Raw genomic sequence first — 18,198 nt, forward strand, 5'->3', positions numbered from 1 at the left:
GAAGGCCCGTATAATATCGGCACATATAATATCTAAATATATATATTAATAAACGATTCACAGCTGGAATAAATGCTCTTAATACTTTCAAATAATTAGTGGCATTAAGAGCATCAAGCGCACCGGGGTTTCACTAAAACCTTTATAAAATTGGTATTGCTCAATAGTGACTCGATTTTTATGAATATAAAATATAGTGAATCTTCCATTTATGACCATCATTATTCGCTACATGCAAATATTATTTCATACTCATTACATTAGCTTATGCAGTAAAATGATGATACTTACTTTCATCATCCTCACTTATTTCTGGCTCCACAAGATCATCGAAGGCAATGCCTTGGTGTACTTCAACCCCTAACAGAAGTGCCATCTAAAATTTATTTACAAAAACATTATATTACTGACGACGAGTCACGCAAGTGTCCATTCTGAGAGTTAAGAATAGAAAGTATTAAGAAACTCGTTATTCTTATCGATATAAAGACACAATATAACTAGAACTTAATGGCACTGAATGATTAATTTTTGTAACATTAGCTTGTTATACATACCTTTAGTAAAATAAATTGTAGCCGTCTTATGCTAATGTGATTGATAGAACCGGCGCAAAATTTTCCGTAAAACGTTTTAGCCCCAAGGTTGTTTAGATCTTGTATTACAAACGGCCATAAATGGATTACGTTATTTCTAGAAAACTCTTCCCTTTTCTCTATCAGCACCTGTGTTTGAATATTTATTGTTAGCTTTTAGTTGTTTTAGCTATAGTTCAAAGTATGGCAGTTTACATTTGTGTTAGGAAGCGCGTTGTTAAATATAATAAAATTTTAAATATCATAGTGTGTTCTACCTATGTTAAAACTTATAACCTACTAGTTCTCCCACATATAGCACACTAACATTGAGCCTAAAAATCATACTTTACATTCCTTCCTTCACAGTACTGTAACGTCTGAGAAAATAGTGTGATTCCCATAGCATTTTTTTTAATACAGTGTGGTGCTTACAAGAATAACGTCTTTATGACAAATATTAGGAGAGCGTGTTATATCAACATAACTAATTACATTGATTACTTCGTTTGGTAACTTTACAGACATTGTAAAACAAGCCTCCAAAATTTTTGAAGAATCCTATAGTTTACGCAATCGAATGCTTAGAAAGCTGTAATATTGATATTTTTGAAAACAGTACCGTTCAATATTTATAACACTGAATTTATCTAAAAGGAAATTTGCATATTGTGCAAGTTTCTCAAACACTTCAGCTTAAGTTTTTATAATATTATTGCCCTTTTTTAATATTTGTTTTATAATCGTTATTTAAAGTAACTAGGTAAACTACCTTGTGCAAATGATAAATCTTTACGGTGTGTAAGAAGCTAGTTGTTGTGAGAAGAATTTAAACACTTCGGAAGTTATTGAGTCATAACCAGCTGCCATAGCGGTATTAAGATTCTTTGACTAACATGGTATAAGGAATACATATGCGTTTACTGAGCAAACACTTTATTATTGATGTAATAGTTGTTTAACTACGCTATTTCGTGGATCAGTTTTTATTCAAAATTTAACTTTTGAATTGTTTAATTAATGTTGAATTTCCAAATTGTTTTTTTTTAATTTATAAAAAATTTAGAAATTGCATATAGAACTCGTCGTCCCGTAGCGGAAATAATTTATTATATTTTTTTTGTTAACATCCTTCAATTGTCTTATAAATACGTCCATTACATACAACCGCTGATGATAAATTTTGTTGTTAAAGACGTTTACTAGCGGTCCGAGATTTAAACACTAAAAACGTATTACACGTTTAGAAAATTTGAGGCGTTTATTGGTAAGGGGGCTTATCGGTCATTACAATGGAATTTATTCAAAGATAAAATGTAGAGTAAAATATGCGCTTTGACTTTTAATTTGTTTTTTACAGTAATAATAACTTATATTTAATAAGTTGGGTAACTACGGCAGTACCTTTATAACAGGCATTTCCACTATTTGTATTATTAAAAGTAGTCTGTAATACGGTATATTGAATACCACGCACTGGTAAATATTTAAATATCTACTAGTCCTCAATTAATCAATACGGGTACTCTGTAAGTTTCAATAACGATAGCCCCAGCGATCCAGACTTGTGTATGCAATTTCGATATATGTAGTTACATATATCCGTAGCGCTTATAATCGGGCGCTATAAAATTCAACATTGAAGTGAGTTACAGAGTACTAATGCAGGCATTATGGTAGGGGAGCCCACGATGCTAAATGGGGATTTACTCGAGCGTCGTAGAGACCTATTGGGATGCAAAGCTTAGATAATAAGAAGAAAAAAATGTTATATGATATATACCTTTTCATCGGTGGGGGAAGCGGCTATAGATTGTTAAATATGTAAAAAAAAACTGTTGCATGGACATCCTCGAGCGCGTCAGATATTGATAGCATCAATGCCCTACGTATTTTTAATAATGTACGTATGTTAATCTGATCGTTTGCATGATGCGGGTGGTTGTATTTAAGGGTTGAAAATGAATAAAAAATAAAAATTATCGAGCGCGTCAGATTTTCTAAGGGAGTGTTAAGTGCACCAAAAAAAAGCTCTCATTCACTAATCTGACGATTTCGATGGGACGCAAACCCACGGCCTTTTTCATATTTTGCAAAAAAAAATCGCAATTTTGAAATACTCAAGCGCGTCAGATTAATATTTATTAATATATGTGGTTCATCTTTATGTTCAAAACGTACTGTCTCATAATCTGACGATTATCTAGAGGGATTCGCCTGATCTGACAAAAAAAATTTACAAAAACGGTTCACTTAAAGGGCCATCCCTGCAACTTCCCGCTAATTACATTCCTGGGCGCTTAAAATTGATATTTTGAGCTCGCTGAGTTCAAAGAAATAATATTTCTATGCATTTGAGCTCTCTCAGCTCGAAAGTCTGATAGAAGTTTCATAGAACACTATTTTTGGAATTTTCAAACCGCAATAACTTTTGAATGGATCAAGCAATTTTCACGCGGTTGGCGGCATTCGACGCAGTTGTATCATCCTCATAAGTGATTTTGCAATTTTAATTGATCGAACCACAAATTTCGGAGTAATCCCGAAAAAACACTTTTTCGGGTTTCTTGAAGTTCTTGAAGTTGCTTTTGAAGTTGATCGATAAAGAAACCACTTAAAAAAAAAATCTTATTTTTTTAAGATTTTTCAAAATTTCTCAAAATCTATCAGTCCGAATCGGTTCAAATTCACAGGAAATGTAATTTTGAGGGAAATATTTAGAACGCCGTTTAGTAGATTCCGATCGGTTTAAGGAAATGTAGGCATCACGCAGCTGCACGCATTTAACTTTATCGACGAATTTTTGTTATTTCGGCTTGCGGAAATCGTCAGATTATATATTTTTCATTATTCTTGAATTATTTCCTTCAAAATAAAAAAAAAATAGCTTCGCTCGAGAATGTCGAGATGACGTTTTTTTTTTACAACTTTGTTGCCCTCCCCTTTTTTTCCGTCACTCTCAAATTGTCAGATTAGTGGAATATACACTTTTTAGGATGTAATTAACTCACTCTACCTTAATCTGACGCGCTCGGGAATTTCTGATGGTCAATTTTTTTTTACTAATCTGATCCTGTCTCCTTCACGGGCGGCCTTATATATGGGCCTTATATTTTGTGGAGGTACTTAACCGGGTACAAGGTATCTCCCTATATATTAATCTGCCGCGCTTTAGTAAATCCCGAAATCCCCTCTCGGGCTCCCCTACCATTAGATGTTGAAGTTGAATCTTCATAAAACGTTTTTAAATATTAGTTAACGTACCAATACAGTTAATAAACGGCACTATCACTGATTAACACTGAGTTTTGATGGCCGTGGTAGGTAGGTAAATTTAAGCAACTCCTTAATTTATATAATTTGTGGGTACTTACCACTTTTGCTCCTAGTAACTGGCATTCTATTGCCATTTTAAGACCAGCGGGGCCCGCACCAATTATTAGAACACGCGTTTTTGAACATGCTTTGCCCTTTTGATATTCTTTATGGTTCGCTCTTTCATCAAATTTCGTGAACAGCGCCTGGGCTTTCCAATTATTACTCAATATGGCCTGAAAAGAATTGATGAAATTTTAACTTGATTAAAAGTTAATATTGACGAGAATCCTGTCACAAAAATCTAACACAGCTTTGATTCGGAAAATATGCATCAAAATCGCCATAAGGTAAAAACAAAAAGAATTACGTTCGCAACTTGCTATAATTTCTTTAAAAAAAACATCATCATGGCTTGTTCTAGACAAGTAGTAATATTTTTGCTGAAAGGCAAAAATTCCAACTGGAACGGAAATTAGATAACAATAATTTTTACAGTGAAGTCAGAATTATTCATGACAATTACTGAAAACTTAAATTAATTTCTAAATAAAGCCTGCGAAGGTTGCTGCGCATGATACATGGCTTAGTGGTATAGGTCAGCGCATTGAGCCCGTTTGAAAAGTTTGATTTTTCAGCAAATCTTTTTCCATTGGTAGTTAAATACACAGATATGGATGATCTGAGCAAGATAGATCATCTGATTATAAATAAAATTATGAGTAAGCTAGACATTTGCGAGCAAGTATAATGGAAAATATTTTAGGTACAAATTAATATGTAAAGAAATATCAAGTGATGAATAAAAATACACCACAATAATACGAGTATTAATGAAATATATATTATCATTGATTTTTGCAACGTGTATATCGATATCACAAGTTATCTTTAAATTATTTGTGTCCGATAGATAATTAAATATTTTTAACAGTCACCTACAATTTATCGTAAATAATCATAACATCTTAAAACTTTGCGATTTTAGTAATGAAATTATTTTATAAAGGGAAAACGTCATATCTCTTCCATATAAAACAAATGATAACAAACACGTTTCACAATTAGACTAAAACCATTATTCTCTGAAAAATAATACTTTTAGCTAACGTACAATTTACTAATGAAACGTCATATCTACTTGCTAAAAGCTTCAGTTCAGCATAAATTGATTAATAGACTTGACCTTGCAAAACGACTTTTAGAATAAATATTTTCAAGTACTAATCCAAAATACGTTTCATCAAAACAATAACTGTGCCAGAAAGTGGGAGTCAACTTAAACATTTGCGGTGTGCCTATAAACGCTAATCATAAAATGAAAATGTCAAATAAAAGAAATACATATAAAATTGTGTCTTCGCCTTACTGACCAATTGAAACCTTCGTGAAATATGCAATATAAACGACATTACTAACCTTAAGCTTCGGGTAAAATTCATTTAATCTATTAGGCTTCAATCTGAGTACGTCGCACAGCAATGTATACGACGATAGAATTTCCTTCATACTCTGGGTAGTGCAAAAATAATCAAACAATTGCCCAGCCAAATGCCTTTCCCTGGTCGAGTACTCCACTTCCATCGCCATTTTTATCTAGAAAAAAGGTTAACCTATTGAAATATATGAATCTAGGAACGAAAAATAGGGATAATTTACTTAATCACATAAATATTATTTATTATTATTGACTGAAGAATGGGCGTGTTTGGCCGAAGTAAGTACTTACTAAACTTAGTCAGCCAGTAAGCATAAAAAAATTAAAGTCTTACAAGCTGACTGTAGCGCTTTTCGGCCAGGACAGACTTACTGGCTTATTAACATAACACAAAACACCGGTTTATGTCATATCCCGTACATAACCTCATAGACTGAATATAATTGACAGTACTAAATTTAGGAATATAATTTAAATTTAAATTATATTGAGTGCATGTGTATCTGAACAATGACAGGTCTGTTCCTGTCCGTTTTGTTTACATCAACAATAAGCAAAATGGCGTCGTATATTAAGCCATACTTACTGCGTTAGCACTTATTTTGTGTCCCGGCCGAAAATTTTGTAAGCATAGTAAGTGACTTACTAAATTCAGTAAGTACTTACTTCGGCCAAACACGCCCAATATAACACGAACGAATTCGGGTACACTTACAGATAATAGCCGTTCAACATTTACTACGAAGTTATTATTTGGCAGCTCCTATTTGTATGCTGAAACAAAATATACATACAATTAATTAATTACAAGACTGTATTTCTTTTATTGTTATATACATATTTTTAAATGTATTAATTTAATTTAACAATCTCTATAGCTCATTTAGCCAACCAATTTATTGATGGAGTAGGTCTACGTTTCCCTTCCGAGAAAAATTTGTAGAGAAGGCGAAACTCACCTGATGTTAAGTGACACTCACAGTGCCAATAGGCTCGCAAGTGTGTGCTTATACAAAGCACTAAAATTTATTAATGTAAATATTTTTTTTAATTATTATTACAAGCGGATCACTATGGAGCAGTGTGTGTGGGCCCTGTGGCCTTAGCGTGCGTCTCTCATGCCTGAGATCGTAGATTCTATCCAGACTGTGCACTGTGCAGCTCTAGCTCGTAGGTGAAGGAAAATATCGTGAAGAAACCCAAAAAGTCGACAGCGTGTGTCAGGCACAAGGGTTGATCACCTATATGCCCATTAGAAAAAAACAAACGAAACAGTTGCACATATCTACTGATAGAACCAACAAAGTCCAGACCAAGATTGACCACTGGATTTTTTTCTGTATCACAGTTTTAAATTACGCACGAAAAATATTCGAGTCAAATTTGTATTTTTTTTCTTTCGGTTTATTTGAAGTCGTTTTAAAAATTAATATCATATCAAATAAAATTATTTCACAACAATTGCACAGTTGGTGAAAGTTGTGGATGTGGTAATTATTATAACTGCAATAGTAGCATTTCAGTTTAGTGAAAGCATTAGAAAATTTGGTTAATAAGATGTATGTTATATGAGTTCAACAAACCAAAACGTCAATAAATTACGGGACTTAAAACAGAATATATTCGTTGTTTAACATGATATTTTAAAAACTTAGCTGTTTAATATGTTTATATTATGTATAAGATATGTAAATTACATATACCTACACTAATAGTCTAAGTAGTTTGAAAAGATGTAGGAAGTAGTTCTCTGGAACTACTGACCCGTAAATTCTTTTACCAACAACGTTATTTGTGAGTGTCATAGACTATATGTTAAACCGAAACATGAGAAAATAAATGTGGTGTGGGATTGGTAAAGTCGAAGAAAAAGCGGGCGAACGAAAACGAAGGTTGCTTTAACGAAAACTTGGAGAGTTTGATAATGTACAACAAAAAGTCAAAGACAGCATATGTCAAACGATTTTATTTTATAAAAAAAAGTCCTCCTCCTATTTTTTGTTCACCAAAATGTAGAATGATTCAGGAGGACTTGTAAACCTTGAAAAATTATATAACCTTATATAATTTTTCAAGGTTTACAAGTCAACCCTTGCTCGTGTAAGGGCGGGGCAGCTCGTATACAATTAATCGAAATAGTGACTTTTCACTAGTGTTAACAATACCAATTTGCATGCATGTTACTCATAAAACACCAACAGCATTTAATTCACATAAATTTACTATTTAGACTGCAACACAAAGGCAAAGGTTCAATGGCCGATACACAATTTTAAAAAAATATTATTCTTTTTAACTAGAATAGTCAAACAATTGTCAGTCGTAGGGATAAGGGAACAATGTGTTGTGTATGGACGTGGGTAATTCCTTTTATTGCATTTTAATAATTTTTTGTCAAGTATGTTAATGTCACTTCAATTATGGCTACAACATCAACAAATGCTTTGGTCTGCATGTGCAGTATTATTAAAATACTTAATTGTGGTGACGAGATAAAAAAATTGAGAATTAGATGAGGATTAGTAAAATTTCTTGGGACAATTACATTAAACGGTTAAAGTTTTGAATGCAAATTCTTTTTATAATAAATAAGAAAACTTAGAAATTGATTACCTCAAATCTGCCTTTGGTTGTAACTTTTTAAATAAAGTCTTAGGATATGGACAGAACCTCCAGTAGTGTTAATGGGTGTACGAGTTGAGGTGAGTGTTACTAGAATTAAGGTTTCTTTAAATGTTTCTATAAATACAAACTAATTTTTTAAGGAAGAACTACCATCAATATTTAAAAAAAAATCTGATGTTTTCAAAGAAGGAATCAGTACATACAAAGATCACACAGTTAGATTCAAAGATGCTAAAGTCTAAATTTCTTAAGGCTTATCCAGTCGCTATAAAAATTTAGGTTGAAAAGGAGATAGGTTGGTTAGTTCACGAAAGTGAACAAAGGTCAATAGGCCAATGGGCTACAGCAGTACAGCAAAATCTGGAAAAATATGATTGTGTGGTAATTATAGGAGTACTATCAATGAGGCCACACAGTCAATCAACAGAATGTATGCAGGTGCAAGACCTAAGTGTTTATGTTAAGAGATCGTTTTAATTACTTCAGAAAGATTAATACAGTTTCAGAAAATTGATGAGGTATAGAGAAGAGATAGGAAACAAATACCAACAAAATATATGGACTGTTTAAAATAACACCGATAGCGACACAAGAAGAATATAATATTTTAGAGGTAAAATCTTAATAGACATAATAATGTTACCTTATGATTCACCTAATAAATCTTGGTAATTATTAGAGAGACTGCAAAGCAACTAGCTATCTTTATTTAAGATCCAAATTTTAAATGGTATTGCTTGTGTTTCTTATACACATTATAATGAACACTTTTCTAAATAATTAACTTAAGCTTCAACAATAATAAAGAACGTGTCGAACTGAAATTAGATTTTAGTAGTCACTAAAATCATATTCAAACAAATACTATTTTCTAAATTACTCAAGTACAATTGTTTACTGTTTTTGTTACGATTTTGTGCGCAAAATCATTCAACAGTTCAAAGATAGCATACAATTAGTGACCTCAACAAAATTTTATTAACCAAATGAGAAACTTTCGCTAAAGTTAGAGCATATAATAATTTGTATACTTTTATATCAAACAGGTAACGAACTAAGAAGTTGTGAACAGTGGGTGAATGACTGTTTTATTAATAGATCATGTACTTTCATCAACTGCCTACATGTATTGAAATCTTTGTTCTTGGAAAATATGAAATAAAACAAAACACATAGACTCGTTACTTAATGCCCCTTTTTAATTATGTGGGGTCCAATACAAGACAATACCGTTATTTAGGAAAATATAATATTTTAATATTATATTTATACATCGTCGATAAATGATGCATAACACATAATTTTTAATTTTGTTGGAAATATGTACTCACGTTTCGTTCTAACTAAAAATGTCTACATTACCTTCTTTAAACACTACAACACTTAATTTAAAATTTCTTGGTACGCCATTTGCAAAGCAGTTTGCGCCCAGCCTGCAGTTCTTTACTTTTTTTTATAAATACATTGGACGACCATCGACACAAGAAAGGAGTCTGAGTAATAGAGTACAAATTAGATTTTTTTTAATTTCATGGCCTGGGGCCTTAGTCAAGATGCCTTAACAGTAGTGTATGTAGAAAGTCGAAAAATAAATTTGTATGGAAATGACAGTTTGTGTCGAAATTTTTTCATACAAATTTAGTTTTCGACTTTCTTCTAGATACACTACAGCTGTTAAGCCATCTTGACTAAGCCTCTTGGTAACGACACCTTTAAGCCAAGTCTTATTTTCAGTACAAATTTGACTTATGAGAACATAATCTGGTCTAAGTCCAAATATGTCAAATTTTTACAGAAAAAATGCTTTGCCTACTGTTAAAATTTGATTTAACTTTGACATTGACTTGACATTCTAGAAACGACTTAATTATTGTACTCGAAGAATTATAATTTTCCGTTACAACATAAAGTGAACTCACAAAAATTAATCTTTGAATAATTCCAAATCCTAATTATAAAAAATATAAATGATGTACATTGAAATGTCATTTTGACAATATTCGCACTTATCATCTGAAATACTCAAAACGTAACCGGGGAAATAATTAAATTGAATTGTCTGCAAGAAAACATGTGCCTTAATAAAGTTGTGGGATAAAGAAAAGTATGTGTGGATTTAATGTGTGGGATTTTACAATTTTAAAAAAACGTATGAAGGGTTTTTGATGCTAACTCGTTGTACATATATCTGAAAATAGCTCTAAAAGCGCAAAGTAGTAAATAATTTAAATCTCACCTTGAAATATGTGTGCTCACTTAGCCGTTCCTCTATATTAGATTTCCCTGATTTACAAAACATTAACTGCTCTCTTTTTTTGCTCTACAACGTCCGGGTATAATATGAGAATTAACCTATCTGAAAAATTAAATAAAACGTTGAACTCCCCTATTGTTTTTATTAAAACTTAAGACATTTACTAATATTTTAAAGGTTTTATTGCAAGTAGTTCTGATAATCCAAAGTATTTATTAGCATTTGATTTATAATAAAAAAAGTTAAATATTTGGTAAAATACGATATTACGGTAAACATCAACAAATAGGGCAAGTATTAAAAAGGGCTTGAGACAAAATCACTTTGCGACAGGCGTGACCTACTAACGCTAAATTAATTTCTATGAGTATGGCTCACGCTTTGTCTTGTGACCATTTTGTGCCACTTTGCAACTTATCCTTAAATATGACTCCGTTATGTCAAAATATTTGTCAACCTACGGCCAAAATTAATAATGTATCATCAATCTATGATTATAACCAATCTTAGACTGATTCATATCTAAAGACCGATCTCCAATCTGCATGCCAATAAACATTTCTGCTATCCGATTGTTTATTTGACAAAAGATTGACAGCAATCTTTTGCGTGATCCTTGCCTCTCGACCGCGTTTCGTTCAATGCAATATGTTGTGTTCAAGCATACCAAAAGTTTGCTGTTTTTGGAACGAAATAAAATAAGTAAGACTTAATGTCTGTTTCACAATGTATGGATAAAGTAGCAAATAGCTATGCAACGTTTTGTTTGTTTTTTTGTTACGAACAAATAAATTCTATAGAAAAACATAGAACCTTAACCTTTTTGTTGGTCATTTAATATTACTTGTAATGAAACGGGCTGTCATTGTCATATGGTATTATTGTTTGTTAGGTTATTGAGTATTTTAGTACATATTATTACAAATATAAATTTTCTCTGAGTAGTTTGTGTATGTTGTTTTTGTGATTCGAGGTTGGTTCTTTAACTTAAAAAAATGTCTACGCAAAAACGTGAAAGAAGCGTCAATTTCAGCCGGGAAGAAGTTGGCCTTCTAACTTCGCTTGTTGCTGACCATAAAAATATATTAGAAAATAAAAAGAGTGACTCAGTCACCTGGCAGGAGAAAGAGCGGTGCTGGAAGACGCTGGAGGCGCTGTTTAATAGCACAAGTGGGGTAAACTTTCGCAGTGCTAAAGCTTAAAGAGGGCTACAAGAAAAAAGTCTGCCTTGATACATGCTGAAACATATCGTACAGGAGGTGGCCCTAGTGCTGCTACTCCTCTTACCCCCTATCGAGGAAAAAGTCAAAGACATGATATTGTTGTCTGTCGAAGGAAATGAAAGTCAATTGAAAGGAAGAGCATCTAAATAAGAGAAAGCAATGGGCATTTGAAGAGGAAGAAAGAGAGCATAAAAGAGAATTATGGGCCATAGAAAAAAATACATTGTTAAATAAATTAGAAAAATAATAGATTTTGTGCCTGGAGCGAGGATGTATTGTATTAAAAATTTGTATTTTTATTTAAATAAATTATTTAATTTATCTCAAAAATGTTGTAATTTATAAAATATTATAGTAATAAAGCAAAATAATCACTTATAAGATTACTTCGCACACTTGCATTTCCCACGTTGTCAATTGCGCTTTGATCAATATCATCAGCTGGTTCATCTACTTGTTGCAGTAGTTCAAAATGTTCATCTCGCATATCAATAGCAATATTGTGCAACACTGCACATGCCACTATCACGGCTTGTACACGAGATACTTGAAGCAAAACCTTTTTTGACAAACCGATTTTGGGGAACCGATTTTTTCCAAACACCATATTATGTCCTTTCCACCACATTTCTGCTTCGTATTTGAGATTCGTTATAAAGATGTTCTGCTGGAGTCTTGAGGTTTTGAAGTGGTGTTAGTAGGTAGTATCTATAGTAACAAATATTTTTGGTTGTAGCTAATATTTAAAAAAAAATTACAAAAGTTGATAAAAGATGAAACCTGCAAGAAGTCATATATGATAGACATCACTTTGTGTAAAAGTGTCTCCAAAGCTTCTTTTGTTAACCTAAATCTAAATGTGAATTCGGCGTCATTCAGGCTCTGGATATAATTAATTCTTGTTTTCTTATGTCTTCGCACAGAAGTACGTTGTCTTCTTCCAGCTTCAGAATTACTATCCCAATCGGATAATTGCATTTAAACTTCAAAATCACTATCACTAGAACTGGAAGATGACGAAGATGAATAAATTTTCCCAATGAAAATTAAGTTAGGTCGCAATCCCAAACCCAAATCATACGAGTTTCACCGATAGCAATCCGAGATTGATTTGGCCAATCGAGCAACTGTCAAAATGGACAGATAGGTTGTTGGCATGAGTAAACATTCATTTTCATACAGAGGGCAATCTTCAATCTCTTATCCGCCCTCTGAACGATTGGTTGAATAATTAGATTGGTATCTCAGTCCATGTATTGAATATTGGCATGCTTTTCTTTAGAAATGGATTGAATTGTCAGTCTATGACAGCTAAAATTGGATTGAGATTGCGTATTGGTTTTGGCCGCTACAAGTTATGAACAAGTTAGACTGGAACATATTACTATCTATGATTATTGCCTGAAAAGGAGCAAGACAAAAATAATATGTCAAAAGTATATTTTCGAAAATGTAGAGCACTGATAAGGTAAAAATAAGTTTAATGTAGGTATAATTCTTGAAATGCAACGGTGAAATCGATGGCATATGTTTTCTCTTACCGTTCTGTGTCAACGTAGTTTTGTCATTTGCTCATAGATGGCGGTATTCAACGGGAAAAAATACAACCAAATAAACATAGATTTTTTTTATCATCGTATGTAGAAGCTAAAATTTATATTAAACTCAATATATTAATTTCTTAATATATTAAAAACCCATATGTGTATTTAATGTAGGTATTTGTGTTCTGTGTCAACGTAGTTTTTTATTTGCTCATAGATGGCGGTATTCAACGGGAAAAACTGAATATCTTAATATATTAAAAACCCATATGTGTATTTTATGTAGTTGTGTTCTGTTACCGTTCTGTGTCAACGTAGTTTTTATTTGCTCATAGATGGCGGTATTCAACGGGAAAAATTTACAACCAAATAAATATTGATTTTTTTATTATCGTATGTAGAAGCTAAAATTTATATTAAACACAATAATATCATAATCTTAATATAATAAAATCAACATGTGTATTTTATTAAGGTTTTTGAACGCGCTTGGTGTTGTCAACTTAATAGATGGCAGTAGCTGTTACGAAAACATTAATTACAATTACAAGTTTATTTATATAAGAGCAATCATTTTAATTTATAATTTTCTGGTATGTTGTGTTAGATGAAATGAATCCATAGGTTATATAGGATTATCATTGAAGAGGTCGAATATCTTGCCAAATAACAAAACAAAAATAACAAAAACTCAAAACCGCGGGCGAAGCTGCACGCGAATACTAGCGATTAAATAATTTAATTTATAATATGAGAATCGAGCAAATGTTTACAAAGAGTTACCGTTAATTAGATTAAATTACCTAATGCTTAGCTAATCATTCCAGTGACTATAATTACGAAAAATTTATATTGATTTACATACATCTTATACAGGGCCCCAAAATTTAGGTTTTTTTTTAATTTTTAACCGTAGTAGCACCTGCCACTGTTCTGAGCTTCTTATTATAAGGATATAAAGTTTATGAAGGAGGTAATATCTGGATCTACTGAAATGCTTAATTGCTTCCACGAAATTTATAAGAGTTATAAGCTATAAATTTTCGCGGAAATTAATAAGAACAGTTCAAAATACTTTTTCGTAGTAATAGATCTTCATAATAAGTCGGAGAATAAGCCGATTAATTATCTAAAGACGATTAATTTACAGTTATTTTCGGAGCTATGCGAGCGCTTTATAAATTCTACTTGAATCTATGAAGTTATCGTTACCCTACCGTTACCTCTAATTAAAATATCAGTACTAATATGTACTATCATTTGTTTTTAATCGTGTTTTATTAACAAAATAACAGAATTCTGAAACGTCCACTTTAAAAAACTGTCCCGTCCCTTGACAATATGCATGCATCTGATACATCGTAATAACACCGACTTTAGACACCTAAAATTGGCCTACAATCTGTACGATGTAGTCACACCCCGAATCGCGTTCTAAAGCCTCTGACCGCTGAGTATATATGCAATGTCTTACTTGGATTTAACCATAGGGAAAATGAGCCCTTTAATATTGTACAAAAATTTACGTTAACAGAGTCATCTCGCGGGCGGCGGGCCTGAAACATGAGCCGCGAATCTGCCTGGCGCCCTTGAAACGGATGAACTAAGACAACGATAGAGACAAGTCGAGGCCGACGCTGCTCGTATCCACCACACCAAGTGCCGTCCGCGAACAATTACGCCGCCGGCGGGGACTCTGCCCGAACTGGCCGATATCATGAGCAATGACGACGTTAACAGTATCACAAATGACATAAATGTGCCCCATGACTATACATAATCTAGTAAAGTAGGTATGGTAACGTAAATTCGGCTATTATATTTAGCGCATACACAACTTACTGGACCTCGTAAAAGTTAAATTCTTTATCAATTTTTAAATGCTTATTACACTACAATTATTTTTTCCATAAGAAATATTTTCATATAAACATAAAAAAAAATCTATGGAGAGTCCCGCCTCCCTTGCCTCCCTCGCATTAGCCCAGAGCAGGCGAAAGATTATAAAAGCGGCAACCATACAATCATAAATGTTAGCATATTTCCATGAACTCTGCCTTTGTTCCATTTGAAGCAGAGGATCTAGTTTCACAAGTTCCTTGATAATACTGATTACCTAAGGTTTCAATTCAAGAAACTTATTAGTTTTATATTTTTTTATTATTTTTGCAGCCTTTGAATTATTTCTGAGCGATTAATCTGATTGCACGTTTAACAAATTAAAGGTCAACAAAATAACTATAAAACTGTAAGTATTATTCATAAAGGTTACAGTATTATTGATTTCATAATGGAAACCACTATCGATAAAAGTAATCCTGAGTATGTATATTAAGATTTATTTGTATTAAATTAAATTATTAATATAAAGCTTTTGAAACGCACAGCGAATACATTAATTCATTACCTACGATTTGAGTGCTTTTTAATCTTGGCCAGCGGGGGCTTTCTGTTTGATTGTATCGTTTATATGTAGTTCTGTATGTCCGTGTTAATTTACGCGATAAGTATTCGCGGATGACACTTAGGGTGAGATCTATAGAGCGCACTTAGACTTTGCTCAGACTTAACTATGACCATTCTTTACTTTTTTAAAGGATAATAAAGAAGGTATTGCATGAAATGAAACATTAATTTCTGTCTTAGCTTGAGCTTAGCTTAATCTCACCGTTAAAATATCTATAAATATACTAAATCATAGTTTAACCTTAGTGTTTTTCGTAAGTAAAGTCTGAGCAAAGTCCAAGTGCGCACTATAGATCTCACCCTTAGTGTGGTTCGTAAGATGAATTATGGTTGTTTTCAATCGCTTCTATTTCTTTTAAGTTCAAAGTAAATCTATAATTCTTGTCCAACAGTATTCAATTAATAAAGTTAAAGTGTTGTTAAATATTTGTTGCAAGTGTAATGGAAGGGACTCGCTGCTCACGACGCAGGCTAGGGCAATTATTAATGTTTTTATAAGGTGTTATCAATTTTCTTTCTTTACGAAAGAGTTACATAAAAAGTCTAGAAATTAATCATTATAAAAACTTTGCAATATTCAAGCCAATTAAATGCAGATAAACGAAGCTAGAGACCCCCTCTCTTCACTCAATAAAATGCCTAATAGCATTGCATTGCCTAAATACACTCTTTTTACTAAAGTATTATCTCGTCTCTTTCTGACAAATGGTATATACGCTGTGATGAAAGGAGAAAGGTGGGTTTATATGACTAATGGACAGATGCTTAATTTTCAGGAATGAAAATCCTTTAAAGTACAGATACATGAGAACTTTGCGTCTATTTTCCTATTGTTTGGGAATATGGCCTGGTAATATGTTAGATGAGAAAATGTCCAAATTCTATGACTACTTCATAAAGCTTGCTCCGCTACAAGCTATCATAGTATTCATGGGTGAAATCTATTATTTGGTACAGCGGTATGGGACTATCGATTTTTACAGTCTCGGAGAGGTTCTCATAAATACTCTTTTAACTTTTATAACTTTTGTAAGTAATATTTTCTTTTACTTAGAGACTGAGCATTAAGAAATGAAAATTAATATCTGTTAAATTATAGGGTACAAATTGTTTTTGAAACGAAAAAGTTTTAGGGATCTAGGCTATGGACTGTTTAACACGATATAATACAAAAGATTTAATTAATAACAATTATTGTTAGGCCGAGACTTGAACTTAGAACGATCGTTGCTGGTTAACCACTATTGGTATAAGAGGCGCTATATAACCCAGTAATTATTATAACAAATATAGCTTTTATGTGTACAGGAAGGAAAAAACTTTGTGTAATTGCATCAAGATTTTGTTTAAATTGAACTTTTTGTTGAATTAAGTGTTTCTTCGAATTAATTTGTAATTTTTAGGCACGTGTGTTGTATCCTAACTTAAAATTTTATGGAGTTATATGGAGAAGGTTTATTAAGGAATTTCATTTGGGAAACTTTATGCAACGTGGAGGGAATTATAAAAAGGTATTTATTTATAGAAATTAGGTGAATTTATACGCAAAAATACATATTTGTAAATCTTATCTTACACTTCCAATCTTAGACGAGTGGGTCTAGCTTTGCACGATTTAGCATGGACAATTTTTACGCTAGCATAAAGTCTTCTGCGCATCTGACACGTTTTAATATCATTTATGTGAAAAAATAGATAATAACGCATCTAAAATTGCATTCACTGCCAGTCCTCCAACGAAGAGCGTAGAACGGAGAAAAATAAAATAAAGTGAAACCGCCGCTACTCTTTTTAACCGCCAACTTTTTTGTTTTACAAAATGTTTTTTGAGCTGCTTCATGTTTCTTCCTGGAGAATATAATTTAATACAAAAAACTTATAATTAGTAACGGGAGCTGTATCCATAGTACAAGTACCAAACTTTGAATGAAATATTTTAATGAGTGCCATTATTATATTTATTTCAGGTGGCGGATCGAATAAACAAAATCTCTAATTATTATACGCTTGGGATGATACCAATAATATGGTTAGGCGTTATTCTTTTCAATTTATCCCCATTTTGGACCAATGTAACGAGTGGGGCATTCCAGAACCCACGCCCACAAAACATAACGCTACGTTTCTCTGTATACTACGAGTTTCCCGGTTTTAAGCCAGAAGAAAATTTTATACTCGTTACACTATTAAATTTGTATTTTTCCTACGCCTGCACTGTTATTGTGTGCACTCTGGATTTACTACTCATCCTTATGTGTTTTCAAATTGTCGGCCATCAAATGGTTTTGCAATATAACCTCGATGATTTTCCGAAACCGAAAAAAATAAGCGTTCTACACTTAACTGGAAAAGTGAGCGTAACGGTTGAAAAATATTCGATCGATGAAAACACATACATACATTGTCTGCTGATGGAGAATGTACTTCATCACCGATATATCCTTTGGTAAGCGTGTTACTCATTTAAAATTAAACTAATATACTAAATAAACTATTAGCAACCAGGAATGTTTATGTCAAATTTATGGTATAAATGCATCAAAACGTACCAATACTAAATAAAACTTATTAAACGTGAATTAATAAGATTCTTGACATAAATTGCAAGTAGATATTATGATTATATTGCAATTTAACTAACAACATCTACAGCCGACTAGAACATTTTTTAATAAAACAAATGGAGAGCCCTCTTACTAGTTCCGATGGGATCTCGGAGTTGTTAGATATAAAATTGTTTTTTTACTTTTGAGAAGGA

General features: G+C 32.4%; 2 protein-coding genes across 16 annotated transcripts in view; one reads left to right on the forward strand and one right to left on the reverse strand.

Annotated features, from left to right (window-relative positions):
- LOC125062155 overlaps window positions 1–9,447 on the reverse strand; it is a 38,657-nt gene extending 29,210 nt beyond the window's left edge. For all 15 annotated transcript variants that reach the window (XR_007119204.1, XM_047667825.1, XM_047667818.1 and 12 more), the window contains exons 1-6: window positions 9,316–9,447; window positions 6,044–6,102; window positions 5,310–5,486; window positions 3,950–4,126; window positions 558–725; window positions 292–376 (exon numbers count right to left, since the gene is read on the reverse strand). Coding sequence is in view for 14 of the 15 variants with exons in the window: in XM_047667825.1 (XP_047523781.1) it covers window positions 292–376; window positions 558–725; window positions 3,950–4,126; window positions 5,310–5,480 (601 nt within the window). In the remaining variant the exon portion in view is untranslated. The remainder of the gene's footprint in view (window positions 1–291; window positions 377–557; window positions 726–3,949; window positions 4,127–5,309; window positions 5,487–6,043; window positions 6,103–9,315) is intronic.
- Window positions 9,448–16,835: 7,388 nt separating this feature from the next.
- On the forward strand, window positions 16,836–18,196 carry LOC125062815. Its single transcript, XM_047668984.1, has 2 exons — window positions 16,836–16,951; window positions 17,408–18,196. Exons 1-2 carry the CDS (start codon window positions 16,925–16,927, stop codon window positions 17,888–17,890), a joined length of 510 nt encoding a protein of 169 aa, XP_047524940.1. The 5' UTR covers window positions 16,836–16,924; the 3' UTR covers window positions 17,891–18,196.
- The last annotated feature ends 2 nt before the right edge of the window (window positions 18,197–18,198 follow it).

The sequence above is a fragment of the Pieris napi genome, chromosome Z, assembly GCF_905475465.1.
Source record: "Pieris napi chromosome Z, ilPieNapi1.2, whole genome shotgun sequence".
In the NCBI taxonomy this organism is placed as follows: domain Eukaryota; kingdom Metazoa; phylum Arthropoda; class Insecta; order Lepidoptera; family Pieridae; genus Pieris; species Pieris napi.

Bases quoted from the DNA above. Each gene is read 5' to 3' on its own strand.
- LOC125062815 (XM_047668984.1), top strand. From the start codon at position 16,925: ATGCAACGTGGAGGGAATTATAAAAAG. The intron at 16,952-17,407 runs GTATTTATTTAT...TATTTATTTCAG, and splicing joins GTGGAGGGAATTATAAAAAG to GTGGCGGATCGAATAAACAA.